The sequence below is a fragment of the Cyrtonyx montezumae genome, unplaced genomic scaffold (assembly GCF_038088225.1).
Source record: "Cyrtonyx montezumae isolate F1298 unplaced genomic scaffold, pur_monq_1.0 scaffold_20, whole genome shotgun sequence".
Lineage (NCBI taxonomy): Eukaryota > Metazoa > Chordata > Aves > Galliformes > Odontophoridae > Cyrtonyx > Cyrtonyx montezumae.
The window spans coordinates 1553052-1570823 of record NW_027071937.1 but is presented as its reverse complement, the minus strand read 5'-3'; the positions used below and the strand labels follow the sequence as shown (position 1 = coordinate 1570823).

The following is a 17772-nucleotide window of genomic DNA, read 5'->3' as shown; positions in this document are numbered from 1 at the left end:
CCCAGCCTGCTTTGGTAACGCTCGGGATGAGCCTCCCGCCCAGTCTCTGGAGAGGTAGCTGATGCTCGGTCCGTCGGCTGTAGGCCCACGGGAATGCGCTCAGTGAGTGACGAGAGCCGGCAGTTCACCTCCTCCTCCTCAACGCGGTCTAACGCGAGCTCCCAGTCCTTCCCACGGTTTCAGCTGGTGTCTCGCTCTGATTCTCCCTCCTCGCCTTTATTCTTCCCAGCGGCTCCAGAACCACAACCAGCCCCACGGAAGCATTAAGTTCCTTCGAGAGGAGTTCAGCGGCAGCTATTGGTTTTGCCGAAAAGCCACGGGAGAAAGGCTGGCGCTTCAGTCGTGTCAGTTACCGAAAAAACAGGTCCTCCAAACAAAAAAATTAGGAAAGACTCATCCCTGATCTCTGCAGGAGGCTGTGCAGCTGCACCACGTTCTGCAGGAAGACATGCTACACGAGCGGCCACCACTCAGTGAGGTGGTGACACTCAACCTCGTAAATCTAAGAGTTCTAAGAATTCTATATCAAATAAATAAAATGCCAACGTAAAAACCCTAATATATTCAAGAAGTTATTAAAATATTTTTGTAGTAGACCAGTTATTTTTAGGATATGCAGGACGTTGTACAGCACATTAAGTTGTGAGACTATCCACTTACCAGCAAATAGTATTCTACACATTAACACACAGATTATGATAACTGCCATAGTCCTTGTCTGAATATGCAGCATCAGCAGCAACAACCACTGGATCTAGTCTTTCACTAACTGAACATTGCAATGAAGACAACATTTTACATACATGGACAATTAAGTTCATCTTTTTCTAAAATCAAGCTGCCTCTGTATATCCTGTTTATAATAATTCTCACTTCATTTTAATCTAATCCAGGGAAGAGGCAGTACCCAGGTTTTGCTTTTCCAATACCTCTTTTATACTCTTAACTCCTCTGTTCCATACAGGGGCAAATCTTACATGAAATCTACCAGAGCACTTCACATGGCACTCATCATCACGTTGCCCTCTTAGATCTCCACTGCTTCTGGATTTACATAGCTGACTCCTGCATAACTCTTTTGGTCTGTATCCTTTTGCCAGGCCAAAAGCACAAACATTTGTAAGTCCCCTTTCATCCAACAAATATGTTTCATTCTCATTGAAGAAGCAGTCTTCTGCATTTCTGCTTTTTCCTATTTTTCTTTCTGCCATTATCTCACCAAACGGTCACAAGCAGCCTTTTAAAAGAGTAGCCAGCAGTCTCAGCCTTCTCAGAAGGTGGTATCACCGCAGCACAGGGTAAGACAGAAAACCCATATATCTTGACCAAATCATTTTTTAGTTTCTTAGGATACCCTCTCATCTCTTCATTTCAGCTTCAGGTCACCAACGGCTGCTTCAAGAAGCTTTATTCTCCTTGCAATAACATTAAAGCTTTGAAATTCCACGAAGAAACTTTCCAGACAGAGCTCTTAATAATGTCAATTTTTCCTGGCATTTTTACAGTTTTATTCCTTTCTCTGGCAGAAAGGAATTTTCTTTATTGTGTCCATATTCATATATAGTTAGATTTTCCACTAATCCCTTACAGCATGTTGACCTGGCTCTGTATGTTCTTATTATCCACGTCTAACTTCTTTTTGACATCAGTGCTATAACTTATTTTCATGTAATGAATAACATAAAAACAACGCAGAAGATTCTGCCCAAAGTCAGAATGCAAGTGTCAGATGCAACTCTCATGATCTGTTTTAGTTCAAAGTTATTCTGAAAGCAGGTTACTTAGGAGGAAAAAGTTTTTCTTCCCATGCCTACCTATTTTCTGCCCCAAGAACCTGATATTTTTCTTTTTGAAGTTCAAAATACTTATATTTTTGGCCTAAATATATCTGCTACAACTTGAAAGATATAATGCCCTAACTCCACTTCCACTGCTTATTACTTCATAGCTGTCCATGTAATAATAGTTCATGTAACAGTCAAGTACAGTAGTTCAAAAACTCAATTGCAAAAACGGATTCACAGAATCACCTTGCTTTTCTACTCGAAGGTATGTGGATTTCTGAAAATGGTCTGCAAGATTAACACATTTTACCATTCATCAGCGTCAAGTCTGCATAAGGAAATCCTGGTTTCTACATACACATATCTGAAGACCAAGACCAACTTAATTACATACAAAACATCTTTTGTTCTAACACACCTTTGGTCATACATACCTGTTGAGCATTTTTAACCACACAACAGCAGCCTCCCCCCATCCCTATCCCCTCATTCAAACACACCAACAATACTACTTTTAGGTAGGAAGCATAATCTCAGTCTTATGGCAAACCTTGAGGAAAAGAGCTGCATTGGAAGAAATACTTATTCCAAACATAAACAGCAGTTCTCTAACAAGGATCAGCCACTTCATTATTAGTCTGTGCTACACTTCAATATAAGAATGCTGTTCTACTGGGAATGGTGTCTAGCAGATGAGAAATTTGTTTCTTGCAGCCTGATTGGGATGTGGGTAATTCCATGGCACTTCCATGAAGTATTATGGTATAATCCCAAAATCCCAATATGCCATTCCCACATTTGATGTTTAAGGCGGTATACGTGAGGTATTGCTGAGTACAGTCAATAGCTGATAAACTAACCTATGGAAATTATGCTACCTATACCTCATCTTAGGCTCTGTAAAATGATAATGGGCACGAATTATGTAGGTCACTTTAAAGAAAAAAAGTGTCCTTTCAGTATCCAAGAAATCAAAAAACTTCATGTCGTTAATGTACTTACCTACCCTATGGTAGGTACTTTTTTTTCACATTAACTGACACGTGGCCCTTATTATCAAGGAGACATATACAAGAGTTAAGGGGAAAAAAAAAGGCATGGAGTTACTATACATTGCAGCTTTTAAAAGAGATTCTTTTCACAGTGTCAAAAAGCAGTGTTTCTCCACTCCAGCTCTGCTCTAAAACCAATTAGGAAAGTAGCAACTGTTGTGGTTATTTGAAACAAAATTTACGGTAGATAGATGACAACTTCTAGGTTTGAAGTGCTTACCTTGAGTCAGTACATACAATGGTAAGTGCCCTTTAATAGTCCTGTGTATGACAGCTTATGAAACAGGTCATACCTGGCACTCCGGGTGCCCAGCTCACACATTCCATGGCTGCAACCTACTCTCATTTTGAACAGTTCTATGCAACGATCAGCTAACCCTGCCAACTCATTCAGGGCTTCACCTTTTCATAATGCATGCCAACATTAAAAACCCTGAGAGCTTTTAAGATAGTGTTGATTGGCAGCAGAAATCTCTTGTAATACTTTAGAAAGGGAAAAAAGTGACACAAATATACTTCATTTCAACTGTAGGGGTCTAAGGGTGAGATCAGACAAAAATAATGTTAAGAGGTAAGTTTAAAACAAATTAGCACTATATGGAGTGCTTTCAGTGATCCAGTGCTTTATAAAATAACAATTGGGTTATCTCACACACTTGTCCTCTTTGCTCTTTCCTCCATCTGCCCAGACACAGAGAAGCCTCTAACTGTACAGCAGATGGTTTACTTGCAGCACACAGCAACAGTCTTTCAAAAGGTGTTAGTCTTGAGTCTCCTAATCAGAGAGAAATGAAACAATTAACCCCTTAATCCACAGTAGAGACACAGACAGAAACCTGAAGGAAGATTGTTATTCACAGAAAATATCAAGTAAGACTAAGAACGATGGCTGAAGACCTGCCAGGTTTTGCAATCCAACCCTCCATCAGAAGCCTTTCAGAGCATACCACTAGTTTAGGTAAGAGCCCAAGCCAACTGGCTGCTCCTGTCAGTCATGATCCCTACATAGGGCTGTTTTTAATTGCTTAATTGACGCAGGTACTATCATTTCTTAAACTGAGCACAGCCTGAGGCAGCTTCCCTGCATCCAGTACCTGGCTTCCATCAGCCTGCTGACAGACCTTAGTGTCTGCAGCAGCACTACATGTGAATGAATCGAAGTCCACCGTTATGTCTTGAACATTTCTTTCATTGGCATTGTCAAAGCTATTTTTACCATGCAGTTGTTTAAGATGTTTCCTCAGAACGGGCTTATGCGCAAAAACCATGTCACAGTAGTTACACTTATGGGGCTTGTCCCCACTGTGCAGGTTGAGATGGTCCTGTAAGGAACATTTCTGAGAGAAGGTTTTCCCACAGATCTTACATTGGAACGGTTTGATGCCTGCATGCACTCTCATGTGCCGGTGCAGATTGCCTTTCTGAGTGAATGTCTTGCCACAGAGGAGACACATGAATAGTTTATGCATCTTTAGGTGATTAGCATAGTTTTCTAGATGCCGAAATACTCGTGTGCACTTTGGACACTGATGGTGCCACTGGAGCCCCTTGTCTATACTGCGGTTGTTAGACCCAAACATATCTTTAGAGGCCAGAATGATGTTATCGCTGCCAGCATATGAAAGGGCATAGTTGTGGAGGTGGTTTTGCTCTATTTCACTTGCTCTGTTTTCAACGGTGGAGTTGATTAGAAAATGCTGAGGTTCAGAGGAATGCAATGCAGTTTGTTCAGAAGAAATAAACTGGTTCTGATCCTTCTTATTCCTAACTTCTGTTACCTCCCCGATGGACTCCACCTTGATAATCTGAATGTCGCTATCCTCCATGTCCATGCTGTCTTCTGAAGGTTGAATACAGGGTGAATCTTCTCGCAGAGAGTCTTCATCTTCTCCGTGTTCCTTCAGCTCAGAGGAGTCACTCTGCTGCTCACACTCCTTGCTCTCCAACGGCTGCTTCGGTTTTATGAACTTCCACAGTGCCTGCGTGCAGCGTTCCACAATGTGGCTCATCTGCAGAAAGCTTGCAGCAGTTAAATAGTTTACCAGCTCCATTTCAGGGAACTCCAGAATGCCACTGTAACAAGACAAAAGCAACTGCCTCCCTACTTCCGAACTTTGCAGTATGGAGATTTTTACATCTCTAGAGTCATTTAATAAGAACTGATCTCTTAAAAAGGGAGAGCCAGCAGCAAATACAATTTTATGCCCATGAACTTCAACATCATCTATATGGACGACAACATCACAGAATTTGTTTTCTTCTCTCAGTTTGTTCATTTTCTGTAACATTGAATCGCCGTAATTGTCAAACTTGAAGTGAAGAATATCCGATCTTTCTGACATTTTGGCACACCTACAGAAAGCAGCAAGGAAAAAAAAAAAAACAAGTGAGAATTTTTTGTTTAGTTTCCAGAACACAAATTAGAAAAGTCTGTGTTACACATTGCCTTGCAGGATCCTTTCCTTAAAAAAAAAAAACAACAACAAAAAAAACCCAACAATGCAGTTTGATTATGAAGCAGAAATGTTGACAGAAATTCTCTTAAAGCAGTATCATAAAGAGTTAAAATGTTTTCCACATTACCTGTGGAATTTAAAGGGAAATCACACAAGTATTTTAGCAGTCTTAGGTCTTGTGAGGTTTTGCTTCCACTTTAAAATTCTTCAGAGATTTCTGTCTTTACCAAATACAATGACAGTCCTTTAGCTTTGGGCTTCTTTATTTACTTTTGTGTTAAAGAGCTTTTGTGACACACGAATACAAGGTGAGACACAACCCAGTATCTCTCAGACACAGAAAATTTTGTTCTGCTACTTGGAATGAAAAACAGTGGGTCTTCCACAAGACCAATATCAACGTGTCATCTTGCAACAGTTCTCTTAACAGTTTATAAGGCTACCCTGATTCCTAATGAAATGCTTCACATGACCCTGACAGAGAAGTGTGATTGCAGGGAGTGAAGAAATCACAGAAGAGAGACTAAATGGTGCAAGGTTTGGTGAGATAGAACAGTAAAACAACCCCAAACTTACACCTCACAACTATTACAAACACCACATTACGCTTGAAAGGAAGCTTTGAAGGTTACAGATCAAAGCAGACACTGCTCTCCTGGGGCATGAAATATTAGCTCAGTGTACACAACAGGGAATGGAGTTGTGCCTCGTGGAAATGAAAGAATACACGAGACAAGTGTTCCAAGAGGAACATTTTCAGCAGTACCTGCTGACAGACAGTGTTGTTACAATTTTCTGATACCATCTGGAGATGCACTCTCTTTTCTACTTGAGTGCACCACATACATCTCCCGGTGTGTGGCATACAGAAGTTACAATACTGTTTCAGAAGGGACTGAACATTCAGAGAGAGTGGCAGCATCTGTAACACAACCGACTCTGTTACCCCTACAGCCTACGGAGCCACACGTCTCTCAGCCGCCTCGAGCCCAGTGCTGTCTGACCGCTTTGCCTCTCCGAGGCAGAGAAAGACACTGCCGTGAAGCAAAAATCCCCGCCACACCGTGAGTGAGCGCGCACAGAAAACGAGCGACTTGCCTTCACACACGAGGACGCCAAGAAACCAAGCGATCAGCCCAGCACCCCTCGCAGCCCAACCCGGGGCTGAGCCCGAGCGGAGTTCAGCGCTTCATCATCGCGAACCCCTCCGGAGCGGCCCCGGCCGCTCACGTCGCGGTGCCGCCCGCCGGCCCACAGCCCCGCGCGGAGGAAAGGGCCGCGTACCTGGAGCGCCGGGCCGCGTCACCCCGCCGGCACCCGCTGCCGCTGCCCCCGGCTACGGACCTAGAGAGGGGAGGAGAGCCGCCGTGAGCCGCCGCCCGGGGCTGGCACCGCGCTGCCCCGGCCCGGCCGTCGGCCGCGCCCCCCGGGCGGCCCCGCGCCCCACCGCGCTCCCGGCCGGGCCCGGCCGCCCGCCGGAGGCGGCCCGCGGCGGAGGTAGCGGCGGCGGCGGGGGGGGCGGGAGCCGCGCCCCGCTCCGGGCCCCTCTCCGGGGCCGCGCCCCGCGCCCCGCGCGCCCGCCGGGACCTACGGCTGCCGCCAGCGCCCGCGACGGCGACTCGGAACCGCATTGTTCGGCCGCCGGAAGCGCTCCCGCGCCCTCCGCCCCGCACCCGGAAGCGCCTCACGGGGCGCCCGCCCCCTCCGCCCGGTCACGTGGTGGGCGGCAGCGGCGGCCCAGGCCCGGCACCGGGAGGCGGCGGCGGCGGTGGCGGCGGCAGCCGGGGTAGGTGGGGCTCGCGCTGCCGGCCGGGGCTCCCGCTCCTTCGGGCCGCCCCCCGCCGCTGGCCCTCGCCCCCTCCCCGGTACCGGCCGCGCGCGGTGCCACCCCGCCGTTCCTCGTTTCCCATCGGCGGGAGAACGATGGGGGCCTCCCGCGGCCCTCCCTGTCCTCCGTCCCTCCCGCTGCGGGGTTCTTGGGCCCCTGTGGGCGCCGGCCGCGCCGTGCCCGGGGCTGAGCCCTCCCGCCGGGAGCTGCCCTCGGCCGGGCCCGGGGCGGGGGAGGCCGCGGTGCTCCGGGTCTTTTCCTCCGCCTGTTCCCGGGCGGGTCCCGATCCGCGGCGTTTCGTCGTCTCCAGAGCCCCTTTCCGCCTCGTGTGCCGCCGCGGCGGCGTTTCGCTCGGGTTTTCCCTTCCTGTTGGCAAGTACGTGCCGGAGCCCGGCGGGTCGGTGCCACGGGCCGCGTCGCGAAGGGGCGAAACGAAGTGTGAATAAACGGACCGCCCGCAGTCGGGTCAAAAATCTGTATTGGCTGCGATGAAGTGAAAGTGGAACCGGTGAAAATAGCATTTGCGGGTTTCCTCTGCGCGGTTCTGCTCGGGTGGTTTTGTGGGGAGGTGAGAAGTTTGAGGGAGAGGAGAAATTGCATTTATTGCTAAAACATAAACTGGGGACCGGGTAACGCGTGGCTGAGCTGTTACGTGCAGGTGGGGCCGTGTTCCCAAACTCCTGCAGGGCTCTGTGAAGTGATGCGATTGGTGACATTCTCATCTACTTTGTTTTTAAAAAAATGCCCGGCAGCAGTGGGCACATCAGAAGCACTGTGGTTTTACTTTTAAAGGCTGCTACTGAACGTGGGAAGGTCATAGGACTTGAGCAGGCTCTGTTCTGAGCACGTTAACAGACTGAGCCTGGCATAGGGCTTTCCTTCTCTTTCCAGCTCCAGGGGTGTGCAGCTTCCAGCAGCATGTATCGCATGGAGTTCAGGTTTTTTTAGCTCTATCACAGCATGTTCTCAAAGTGCAGTGTTTGTCTGCTGAGTGGAGCACTGTGTTCATGTGAATCCTGATGAGAGAGGTGCTGAGGGTCGCGGAGTGTTGTCTCCTGGCTGGGTGGCTCTGCCCCGGGCTCTGCCCCGTGCGTGGCTGTGCCTGATGCTGGCAGGGTGTGCATGGGGTGCTCCTGGGCAGCTCCCCCCACGCTGCTCTGGGGTGGGCTGCCTGAGGCAGCAGCTGTGTTTCTTCTCTGGACTGTGGTTTCCCAGCGCCTGCGATGTGCTTCTGTGACTTTGTTTTTTTGACTTCTGTTTCTTTGTTTTCACACTGCAGTATTCCAGTGGTTTTATTGCTCCATTCTGAGTGCAGACTGCTTCTTGCTGCCATTGAGGATGCCTTGCACGGTGAAGGCGAGGCTGTAGCTGAAGGAGTGGTGGGTGAAGATCAAACATAGGGTTATGCAGACCGAGCATGTGATACATGAGAAGAAGCAGGTTGCTGGTGATTGATCTTCCTTGCGTGTTTGTTTTCCCACAGCTGCAGTAGAATGCTGCTGCAGATATATGCCCAGAAGAATTCAAACCATGGCTCCTTTCCCACACATCTGTCAGTGTGACACCAGTTTTGTTCTTAGAGTTCCTTGCTCTGCTCAGACAACCTGGGCAGCTCCCTGTCAGACAGCTCTTGTGCTTCAGCGTTTACCAGGCTTTTTTTCCCAGGATTCACTGTGTATTTATAAAGCAATAAATGTGCGTTATTTGAAAGTGAGGGGGAAAAATATTGCTGGTGTCAAAGCCTGTAAAGAGCCAGGAATCCTGAGGTGAGGAACGGTGCCTTAACTGTCATATACCAGCTTTAAGAAGTCCTTCATAAAGCTGAACTCCGTTACAAATTCCACTTTTCACCCTGATGGAATTGCTGATCACGAAATCCAGGAAAGTAGAACTTCTGCTTACGTTGGACTGTGGTTGTTGTTATGTTACAGTGGAGAAATAGAACCAGAAACGATGTTACTTTCAGTGATGAATTTATGCGGAGTCAGTCCCCTCAGTGTCCTGGCTGTGTGCTACCTCCTGTATTTCAAGATTTTTAACATTGTTTGTAGTGGGTTTTTATTATTTCTAGGGGGTAGCACAAGCTTTTTAACTTTGCTGTTTGAGGTAATTTTGTTTTCAGTAATTTATCACATTACCGTATCATTCTTCTGTACCTGGAGCATCCCTCAGCCACGCTGTGCTTTGTGGAATTGCTGTAGGAACTCCTTCAGAAGTGTAAAAGCCAAAAGGGTTCTGAGTGGGAAAAGATGACCTTTCCTCTCTAGTTTTGCATGCTTTTTCTCACTTCTGCCCTGAAAACCTCAATTTCTGTTTTATTTTATTTTTTATTTTTTAATTGAATTCACCTCTAAATTCAAGGGTGGTTCTTCTGGTGCTGACATGAGGGCTGGAGAAGGTCACAGCTGAAACCTTCTTTTGCTTTCCTTCTGGCTTGTTGTGCTACTGTGGACATTCTGAATACTGCAAACCAGGCGCCCCTTGGAGGTGGAGTGAAGCAGCCCTGGTTGTGTTGGTTTAATTCCCTTGTGGCAGTGTCACAGGGCTTCATTTGGGCCTCACTCTTTCTCAGCAGTGTAAAATGGAAGGTTTTATGTTTTGTATGCTATTTGCTTTAACCTCTTTTAAATTTATTCTGACGGTACTTGCAATTTTGATGTGAGTTGCAGGTCAGCTGCCAAAAACTTGGGAAGGGGAAGAAAGGTAAAGGGCCTGGTTTAGGGGTTGCACTTGATGACCTGGGAGGTCTTTTCCAACCTTAATGGCTCTGTGATTCTATAATACAAGTATTTTAGAAATCTGTCAAACCATTCTTGAACTTTGATGGGTTTGCCTTCCAGTTACATGAGAGCTCAGCTTGATGCATGGTGTTGTTGGTGTTTGAGTGATGTTATCTTAAATAGCAGAGCAAGGAGGCTGCTGCAGCTGGGTGGTTGCTTAAGAGATAAACAAGAATACTTTCAAAATATAGTTTGGTTCTTGGACTAGTGATGCGTGACAACTGCAAGCATAGAGCAAAGGGGAATCGTACTGAGAATTAGAAATTTAAACAAAATGGAAAGCAGTAACCCAAGAGCCAGCCATGTTGCTTTCCTCGTTAGCAGCTTTTTCCAATGGTCTTTTGTATGGGGAGAGGCCAGGAAACCTGTTTGATTACACAGATGAGCAGAAAAGTTAATACAGATTTGGCTCTTGGTATGCGTTGTGCTCAGGTGTCTGTCTGCCATGGAGGTGTAAAGGCACCTTCAGGCACACATTACTGAGGTGTAGTTCTGGACAGAACTGTGCGAAAGCTCATGTTTTATTTGTGTTGAAACAAAATGGTCTCTTTCAGTGCAAGGGCTGAGATGTTGACTTCTTCAGAGAATTTAAAACTCGAGGTCAGCCCTTGGTTGGGGGTCTTGTCCCCTGTCTCCCCACGCTGTGAGAGCAGACGCTTTGGGCCTTGGGATGGCTGTGGGCAGTGCTGATGTGCTGTCCTCACTGCAGTGTTCTCGCTTTTTGGTTTCAGGAGTCATGAACCTGCTGCACATCATTGCTCTGCTGGGCTTTGATGTGCACCCTTCTGCACCAGCGTGTGCTTTAACAAGCTCCGGGGCTTCCTGCTGTGGGTTTTTGCCTTTGTGAGTTTTCAATTCAGGTAAAGTGATCTGTGAGGCAAGCTGCCTGAAACTGTGATAGGAAACACTAGGGAAAATAAAGGGCATGGAAAGCAAAGTAAGGGAATATAGAAATTCTGTCTGATTTCAGATGGTATTTCAGTGGTTTTAGTATTTTAAGGCAGTGCTTTTGCAACTGAACTCTTTGGGCCTTAATCCCAACGCTGTTGCTGGTTCCAGCGGTATTGGGCAATGTGGTGCATCACTATAAACAAAAGCTTCTGCATTGTCCCCTTTCCTGTGCTTTCTTATCTTGTGCAATATCAGTAAGACTTTGGCTCAGTGTGAAGTTGGGCTCATCAGGACCTTCTGCTGTTGCAATTCTGTGTTGTGAAACTGCTGCAGGGCTTGGGCCGAACCTGCACCGAGCGTGTGCCGTGAGAGCACACGAAAGCACAGTGCAGTCTTCCTGTCATTGGTGTTAATGCAGGTGAAAGGTGTTGGATTGAAAGAATTCGGAAGTAGATGAAATTAGCACTTCAAGGCAGGCACGCTATGGCAAAATAAATTGCTGAATTGATCCTTGCCTGGGTGATCTTCACAGCTGGGTGTGATCAAAGCCAGCGCTTCTGCTCATGCTGTCTTCATGTGGCAGATGAGTTTGCACTGTTTAAATGAAAACAGTGCAGCTGAGGGGATTTGTAAATGTTTGAAGCTTACTTATATTGTGTTTCAATATATTTGATTTTAGTTATTTTCAGGTTCTCTGGAGATGATGTGATAAGAAACTTCTTTAGAAGTTAAACAGTAACAAGTTAAAAAATGAGAACTGTGCCTACCTTCAGGGTATCTGCACCTCGTGTCGGCCACGAACAGCAGTGACACCTTTCAAACTATCTGCGTTCCTCAGCCAGTAATTTTCACTGGAAGTCAGTGCATCTTTCCAAAAAGGATATGTAAATTTCATACATGCTTCTGAACGTGAAAGCCAGAAATCACATGAACAACCCACATCCATTGTTCATCGTACGCACCGCTTCTGTTGTCCGGTGTGGGGTTTTTCAGTACCATGAGGGGACTCAATCGTGAGAGTGATCAGATTAAAAATAACCCGGGGGAAAAGAAGTGTTGTCATCCTGGCAGATGTTCAAGTCATGTTGGTGGCTGTGGAGAGGGAGAAGGGTATTGATAGAAATAAAAGCAGGCTTTGCTATTTTCAGATGCTTTGTTCTTGGTTTGGAGAGGAATGTGATGAGCTGTGCTGGACATACCAGCTCGCTGCGTTTCGCTGCTCTGCTGCTTGGGACCGTGCTCCTCTGAGTGGAAGGCAGAGCTTGGGTTGAAAAGGTGCTTGGGTTTGGGCATGCTTGGGATTATGTAAAGACCCAAGCTGTTGCGATAAGGGTGTGATTGGATTTCTGGGAAATTTAATCACCCATTTTTATCACAGCAGTCTGTTTTGAGCCATTGATTCTGAGAATCTGTGTTGTAGAGTTCAAGGTGTGCAGCCGAACTTCACCTTTTGTTCCTTTCCTCAAGTATCTCCCAGTGCCAGTTCTAGCTTTTTAAAATCCTCTTTTGGCTCTGATTCTCAGTACTGATCCAGCCCACGCTGTTCTTCCTGCTTCTTGGAATCTTTTATTGTTCCTTACAGTACAAAAGATTCAGTGTAGACTCGCAGAGTACTATATGTCCCACGGTTCTAGAGCATCTTTAGTGCAAAATACCAAGGGTTGGATCTAGCTCTTTTCTGGGAGCTGGGAATGTGGCTGCAGTGAGCTCCTCCAATAGCTACAGAAATTGTTTTTTTGTGTGTGTGAACACAGACGAAGGGAGATGGATTATCTGAAGAAAGGAGAACTGTATGGTTCTGGCCTTAAGACGAGTCCCTTGTCACCAAGTGGAGCAGCTGCTCCAGGGGCCCATTTTGTGCTGTGTGTGGAGCAGCGTCTGAAACAATCATGAAATACTACAGTAAGATGCATTACCTTCCCATTTGTGAGCTGTGGAAGCAGTGGTCTGATAGCAGTGTGCTTCTTAGCAAAATCACAGCAGGACCATTAGTGTACACTGCCAGGAGAGTTGTGACTTGGTCATGCAGTCAGATGTGTTACGTTTATTTTTATTTATTTATTTTTAAGTAGGCAGCAGGTTTCTGAAGAGAAACATTTAAGCATTTTAGCATGAAGTTTATATAAGTATTTTTATGATTTTTGTTTTTCAGGAGTTTATAAAATATTTAATCTCATTCATGAGTCGAACTTCCTTTTTAAGTCATGGATGACAAGGCTTCTGTTGGAAAAATCAGTGTCTCTTCAGACTCGGTATCCACTCTTAACAGTGAAGATTTTGTCTTGGTTTCCAGGCAAGGGGATGAAACACCATCTACAAATAATGGTAGTGATGATGAAAAAACAGGACTGAAGGTAAGAATTAATAACCTGAGTTTGTTCACTAATCTTCTAATTCAAACTAACCATAGAAGAGCTTAAAGAGGGACTTCTTTATTGTGGAAAACTTGACAGAAAGAAGAGCTTATTCAAGAACTGATTTTGCCAGTAGTTTCTACATTACTTTTGCTGATGTCAAGGTGATAATTAGGTTTTGTGTAAGAACTTTATCCATCACTACCTGTGGGTTGTTTTTTTCCCCCACTTAACTGAATCCTTTATGAAATCTTCAGTTTGAAACAGTGTTAAGAACTTGAAACTGTGCCTCACAGCTTTCATGTAGAAAGCAATATAAACACACATTTGATTTGGACATATTTTTAAATTCAAATAGATAGTAAGTTTTCCCCAATGTGAAACATTCTCTTTAAGAAATGTAAAAGTGTAGTTATAACTAACAACTTGATGTGAATCTGAGAATACAAGCTTATGTGGGTAGGCTTCTGTGAATTGGAAGGGCATTGACATCTTCTCACTTTTAAAAGGATGTTTCTGGAGAGAGACCTTCATCACTTCTATTTTATTTATTTTTTTCAACTAATTAAAGAAAATCTTTCATCTCAACATGTATTTCACAAGCCTTTAAGCAAAGTGACTCTTACAAGGTGGACACTCACAATTCTGTCTTTCTCATGTGTTGAAAGCTGAATGTTTCCTGTAGTGTTTCAGGTTAGTGTGTTCTTGGTGGAAGACGGTTGCAAGAGACTACAGTCACATCTGTGTCTTCAAAATAATGTCTTTAGAGACAGTAGGGAATTGTGTTCCATCTGGTGGATTGAGGATTCCTCTTTTCCTTTGCAGCAGTTGAAACAGAGACATTATGGAACATTTCTTGATGCCTTTGCTTGTCTTTTACTTCCAATTACTTTCTTTGCTTTTCTTGCAATGTTTTGAGTCCCACACAGTTCAGGCTGGTATAGTGGCATTTTCTTTTATAAAAGGCTTCCAGTTAATTCTGTTTCTTAAGTCTCAAGATCTTTTGTTTAATCTGACAAAAATGTTCACTTACATTTTATTGCAGTTGCAGAATTTTGTATCTTCACCTCATAGATGGATAGTCTGCACAAACGTGCCATTTCTTCAATAATCAGCATGGTGTTCTGTACAACCTGCTTAAAGGCTGCAGCCTGACACCAGACTGTAACCTCACGCTCCTCTGTAGGTGCTGCATGTACCAGCAGCTATAAATACTTCAGAGTGCAGTATGGTTTCCATCCATAGTGGTCCTTACCTTGAGAATGCCTGTGTGATAGTGTAAGTGATTTACCTCACAAAGTCACAGTGTGTCATTTGCGTCCCCAGGGGACAGATATGGTCCACCAGATTTTTCATTCCATCCTTTTACTCCCCAGCAAAGTTTGGAGATGTGAAATGCCATAGTCTGCAACAACTCACATTCCACAAAAGAGAGATCTATGTTGCTCGTCTAGAGACTGCCTTACTGGCTTTTCTGGTTTGTTAGGATGCATCTTGTTGAGTACAGTCAGCATTTAAAGAGTCGTGTGTTTAAAGTCATCTTCGTAAGGATTGCAAGTATTTCAGAGAATATCCTCAATTAATTCCACACTGAGTCCTGAAACTTCCTACTCAAATTTTCTGTATGTGTTTACTTCCAAAGTAGTTTATAAAAAGCTATCTGCAGGCGTGCTCAGCCTCATGATGGGGAAAGGAGAACGTTAGCACTGCTGCTTCCCAGTAATCAGCAATTGAAAGGAAAGCTGTGCTGTTCCCTGGCTTGGTGCTAAATGTCACAGGCTTTTGCAGGTCTTAAAGATAAGCTTCTTTCTGAATTTGAAGCCAGCACTGAGCACAATCCATGAAGCAAGCGATTCACCTTGAGCCTTTCCATTTCCTGATGTTTGAGCTTGTGTGCTGTTCCATTATTGGCTGTAACCTGTGTGATTAATGGAAATCTTATACCTTGGATAAGCAGTCAGTGCACAGTTTAAGTTCTGTGAATAGGAAAATTCCTGTGTAAATTCCCTTCTGATTAAGGCTCGGAAGAGCTTTTAGCTGGCCTTAAGGTCAGAAATAGTCTTCTAGTACTTTTCTACAAGAAAATAGAGATGCTACTCCAGAGTATAGCTTTGTTCTTTATCCTTTTTTTAGCCCACAAGTAGCCTTTCAGTAGAGAATTTTACTGTATTACTGAACTGTTTATCTGTGTAAACAGATAAATGGAGTTTGGAAGGCTGACTGTTAACAGTACTGCTGCAGTGATATTTAAGTGTTAAGGAGTACGCGGAAACAATGAAACTACAAAATGAGGCCTGAACTTCAGCATTTCATAGGAACAAACAGGGAGAGGGGTTTTAAGGAAGAGCCAATTGCTTTGATACATGTAACAAGGTTGAATTGTAGATGTCAAAACCTATTTGCTATGATGAGCCCACCAAGAGAAACAGCGACTAAGTTTAGGTTTGTGTTTGAGCAGAAGTCTTTTTCTGGTGTTCTGTTCCTTCAGAAGAGCAGTGAGAGGATCCTACGTTTGCTGAATGCAGTCTGACGATGGTGCTAGAATCTAGGCTTGTGTTTGGAGAATGCAGAGGGCTGTCAAATCTGTAGATCAAACCTAAGGCTTGCATTACGAGTCCTTTGCTAAGTTAGAGTTCTAGGTAATAGTGCTGTGAACTGAATTAATGCACAGCAGAGTCCAGGAGCATGCGAGAAAGGAGGCAATAACCTACACTTCTAATAAATGCTTTGTGGCACTGGAAGGATTGAAGCAGGCTATATATATGTAAGAGTTAAAGTCGAATGAGTTTTTGGTGATGTGAGAAATAGAGAAACCGTCCACCAGTTGGTCACCTACATGGTTTCTGGTCTCCATCTCAAACCTACATGAATGTGCTTACTAGATGCACATTGCTTATTCAGTGCTGCCATTAGCTCTGGTCCATCTTCTGTGCTGCCTCTTTCTGGTTTCGAACAAGCTTACACCTCATGTTTGCTGTTCCCACAGTGTGATGAATTGATGGAGTGGTGCAGGACTGGCTGAGGTGAAGTTGGCCTTTGTTCATATTTTAGGCCTTATCTCTTGGGCAGCTGGTTTGTTGCTGTTGACTCTTGGGATTATGAGGACAGAAATCCTTCATTCCAGAAGTGTATTTGATGTTGCTTTCAGAGATTTTTGGGGGGTATCTGGCTTGAGAAGGAAGGCTTTCTTGGAGACATTTTTTTATTACTTTCAAAATGAGGATTCTGATTTTGAGCTTGAGTTCTTGGAAGGTTTACTAGAAAGATTCTGCTCTGTGGGCTGTTGCTTTTTGCCGATGCTGTGAACTTCACCTGTATAATTTTATGCTGTATTTGTTTTCATGTCTTCGTGTTTGTTAGAATAGTTAAATCTAGACTATCCTCAGTTCTTTAAATGTATGGAAGCAGCCACTGGCTTTGCTTTTCTTTACATGAAACTTAATATTTGAGTTGGATCTATGCAGTGCTTCAGAGCAGTGCTCTGCTGCTCGTACATAACATTACGTTTTATGTAAATCTCCCCTGGCTTTTTCTTCCTTTTTGAGTCTGTTGTCTTTTGCACTGTAAACAGCTCAAACTTGTGCTTTACTCATTCCTACTGTTTTTAGGAACTTTTATGTCCGAGATCATGTTTTCTAGAGTAGTATATAGGTGTAATTTATTAATACAGATTGTTGTACCAAAAACAGTAGCTTGGTGTTCGGAGTTGTTTGACTTGTAATCCCAAGCATATGAAATAGATCCCAGTTTGTGCTGAAATTTTAAGTTCCTTACTATGTAGTTCCTGTAAAAGCAGGAGTTACTTTAGCATTTTAAATATATAGCTTTAATGGGGCTGGTAGGATGTTTTCACTGATCTGTTATGTTTTGTTGCAAAGCATATAAATCTTGTCCAGTAAACAACATGTGACATGTCTTCTTCCATCGTCCTCTTTTGGAGGAATGTCTGCATAAACCTGAATAATGAACTTGATACTTAAAGGGATTATGCCTTTGACCACATGCTTGTGCAGGATTCTTTTAATTGCTTCTATGATAAATCTTCAAAAAGAGTATTAACATTGGGATCAAAATTCCACTCAGGCTGCTGCACGCTTTCCTGCTGGCTTCCATGAGTACAAGGTCAGGCTGAAGATGAGCGTTAGGAAGTGAGCATGACTTCTCCTTAGCATGATGTCATAATCCTATTCCTGATTCTTCTTTTCCTGAGAAATCTTACCTATGAGGCACCTAGCATATTTAGTTATGTTTGGTCCTTCCTGGTACCATCTTGAGAACTGAAATAGACCGCTGTACTGGGGACTTGTCTAAGTTTCCTCTGCCGTAAGGCAGCCTTTGTAGCCGGTGACTGTAGACTACTTAGAAGTAATATCCTTACTTTTTCCAGTACTAGGGCGTTCCTACATTCAGGTCTGTTTGTTACTTTTTAAAGCAGGGTGGATAGGATCTGATCTGGTGAGCATTTGCATGTTGCAGTTTGTGTTTATGTCGTACCGTGTTATATTTGTTAAGTGCTGTTTAGGTTGGTGGAGCAACTGGTGCAGGACCCTGTGTCTGAGAGGTGCTGTTTTTGTATTGCTTTTTTTTGTTTGTTTTTTTTAATTGAACAGTCTTTTGTGTCCCAACT

At 44.4% G+C, this 17772-nt stretch overlaps 2 protein-coding genes across 5 annotated transcripts in view; one reads left to right on the top strand and one right to left on the bottom strand.

Annotated features, from left to right (window-relative positions):
- Window positions 1-2897: 2897 nt before the first annotated feature.
- ZBTB26 (zinc finger and BTB domain containing 26) lies at window positions 2898-6954 on the bottom strand. 3 transcript variants are annotated; one of them, XM_065737326.1, is made up of 4 exons: window positions 6884-6954; window positions 6577-6636; window positions 3931-5188; window positions 2898-3611 (listed from the first exon to the last, which is right to left on the bottom strand). In XM_065737326.1, the coding sequence occupies exons 3-4, from the start codon at window positions 5176-5178 to the stop codon at window positions 3597-3599; spliced, it is 1263 nt and encodes a 420-aa protein (XP_065593398.1). In that variant the 5' UTR covers window positions 5179-5188; window positions 6577-6636; window positions 6884-6954; the 3' UTR covers window positions 2898-3596. The 3 variants fall into 3 exon arrangements, with proteins under 3 accessions (XP_065593398.1, XP_065593397.1, XP_065593396.1); XM_065737325.1 differs by having other exon boundaries at window positions 2898-5188; XM_065737324.1 differs by having other exon boundaries at window positions 2898-5188; window positions 6577-6923.
- A 59-nt stretch (window positions 6955-7013) lies between these two features.
- RABGAP1 (RAB GTPase activating protein 1) overlaps window positions 7014-17772 on the top strand; it is a 58790-nt gene continuing 48031 nt past the window's right edge. The window contains exons 1-2 of one of the 2 annotated variants that reach the window (XM_065737271.1): window positions 7014-7078; window positions 12947-13145. In XM_065737271.1, the coding sequence (XP_065593343.1) occupies window positions 12996-13145 (150 nt within the window). In that variant the 5' untranslated portion in view covers window positions 7014-7078; window positions 12947-12995. Of the gene's footprint in view, window positions 7079-12785; window positions 13146-17772 lie in introns of those variants that run through there. The other variant, XM_065737272.1, reaches the window with a different exon arrangement.

Bases quoted from the DNA above. Each gene is read 5' to 3' on its own strand.
- ZBTB26 (XM_065737324.1), bottom strand. From the start codon at position 6,923: ATGCGGTTCCGAGTCGCCGTCGCGGGCGCTGGCGGCAGCCGTAGGTCC. The intron at 5,189-6,576 runs GTACGCGGCCCT...TGCTTTCTGTAG, and splicing joins GACGCGGCCCGGCGCTCCAG to GTGTGCCAAAATGTCAGAAA.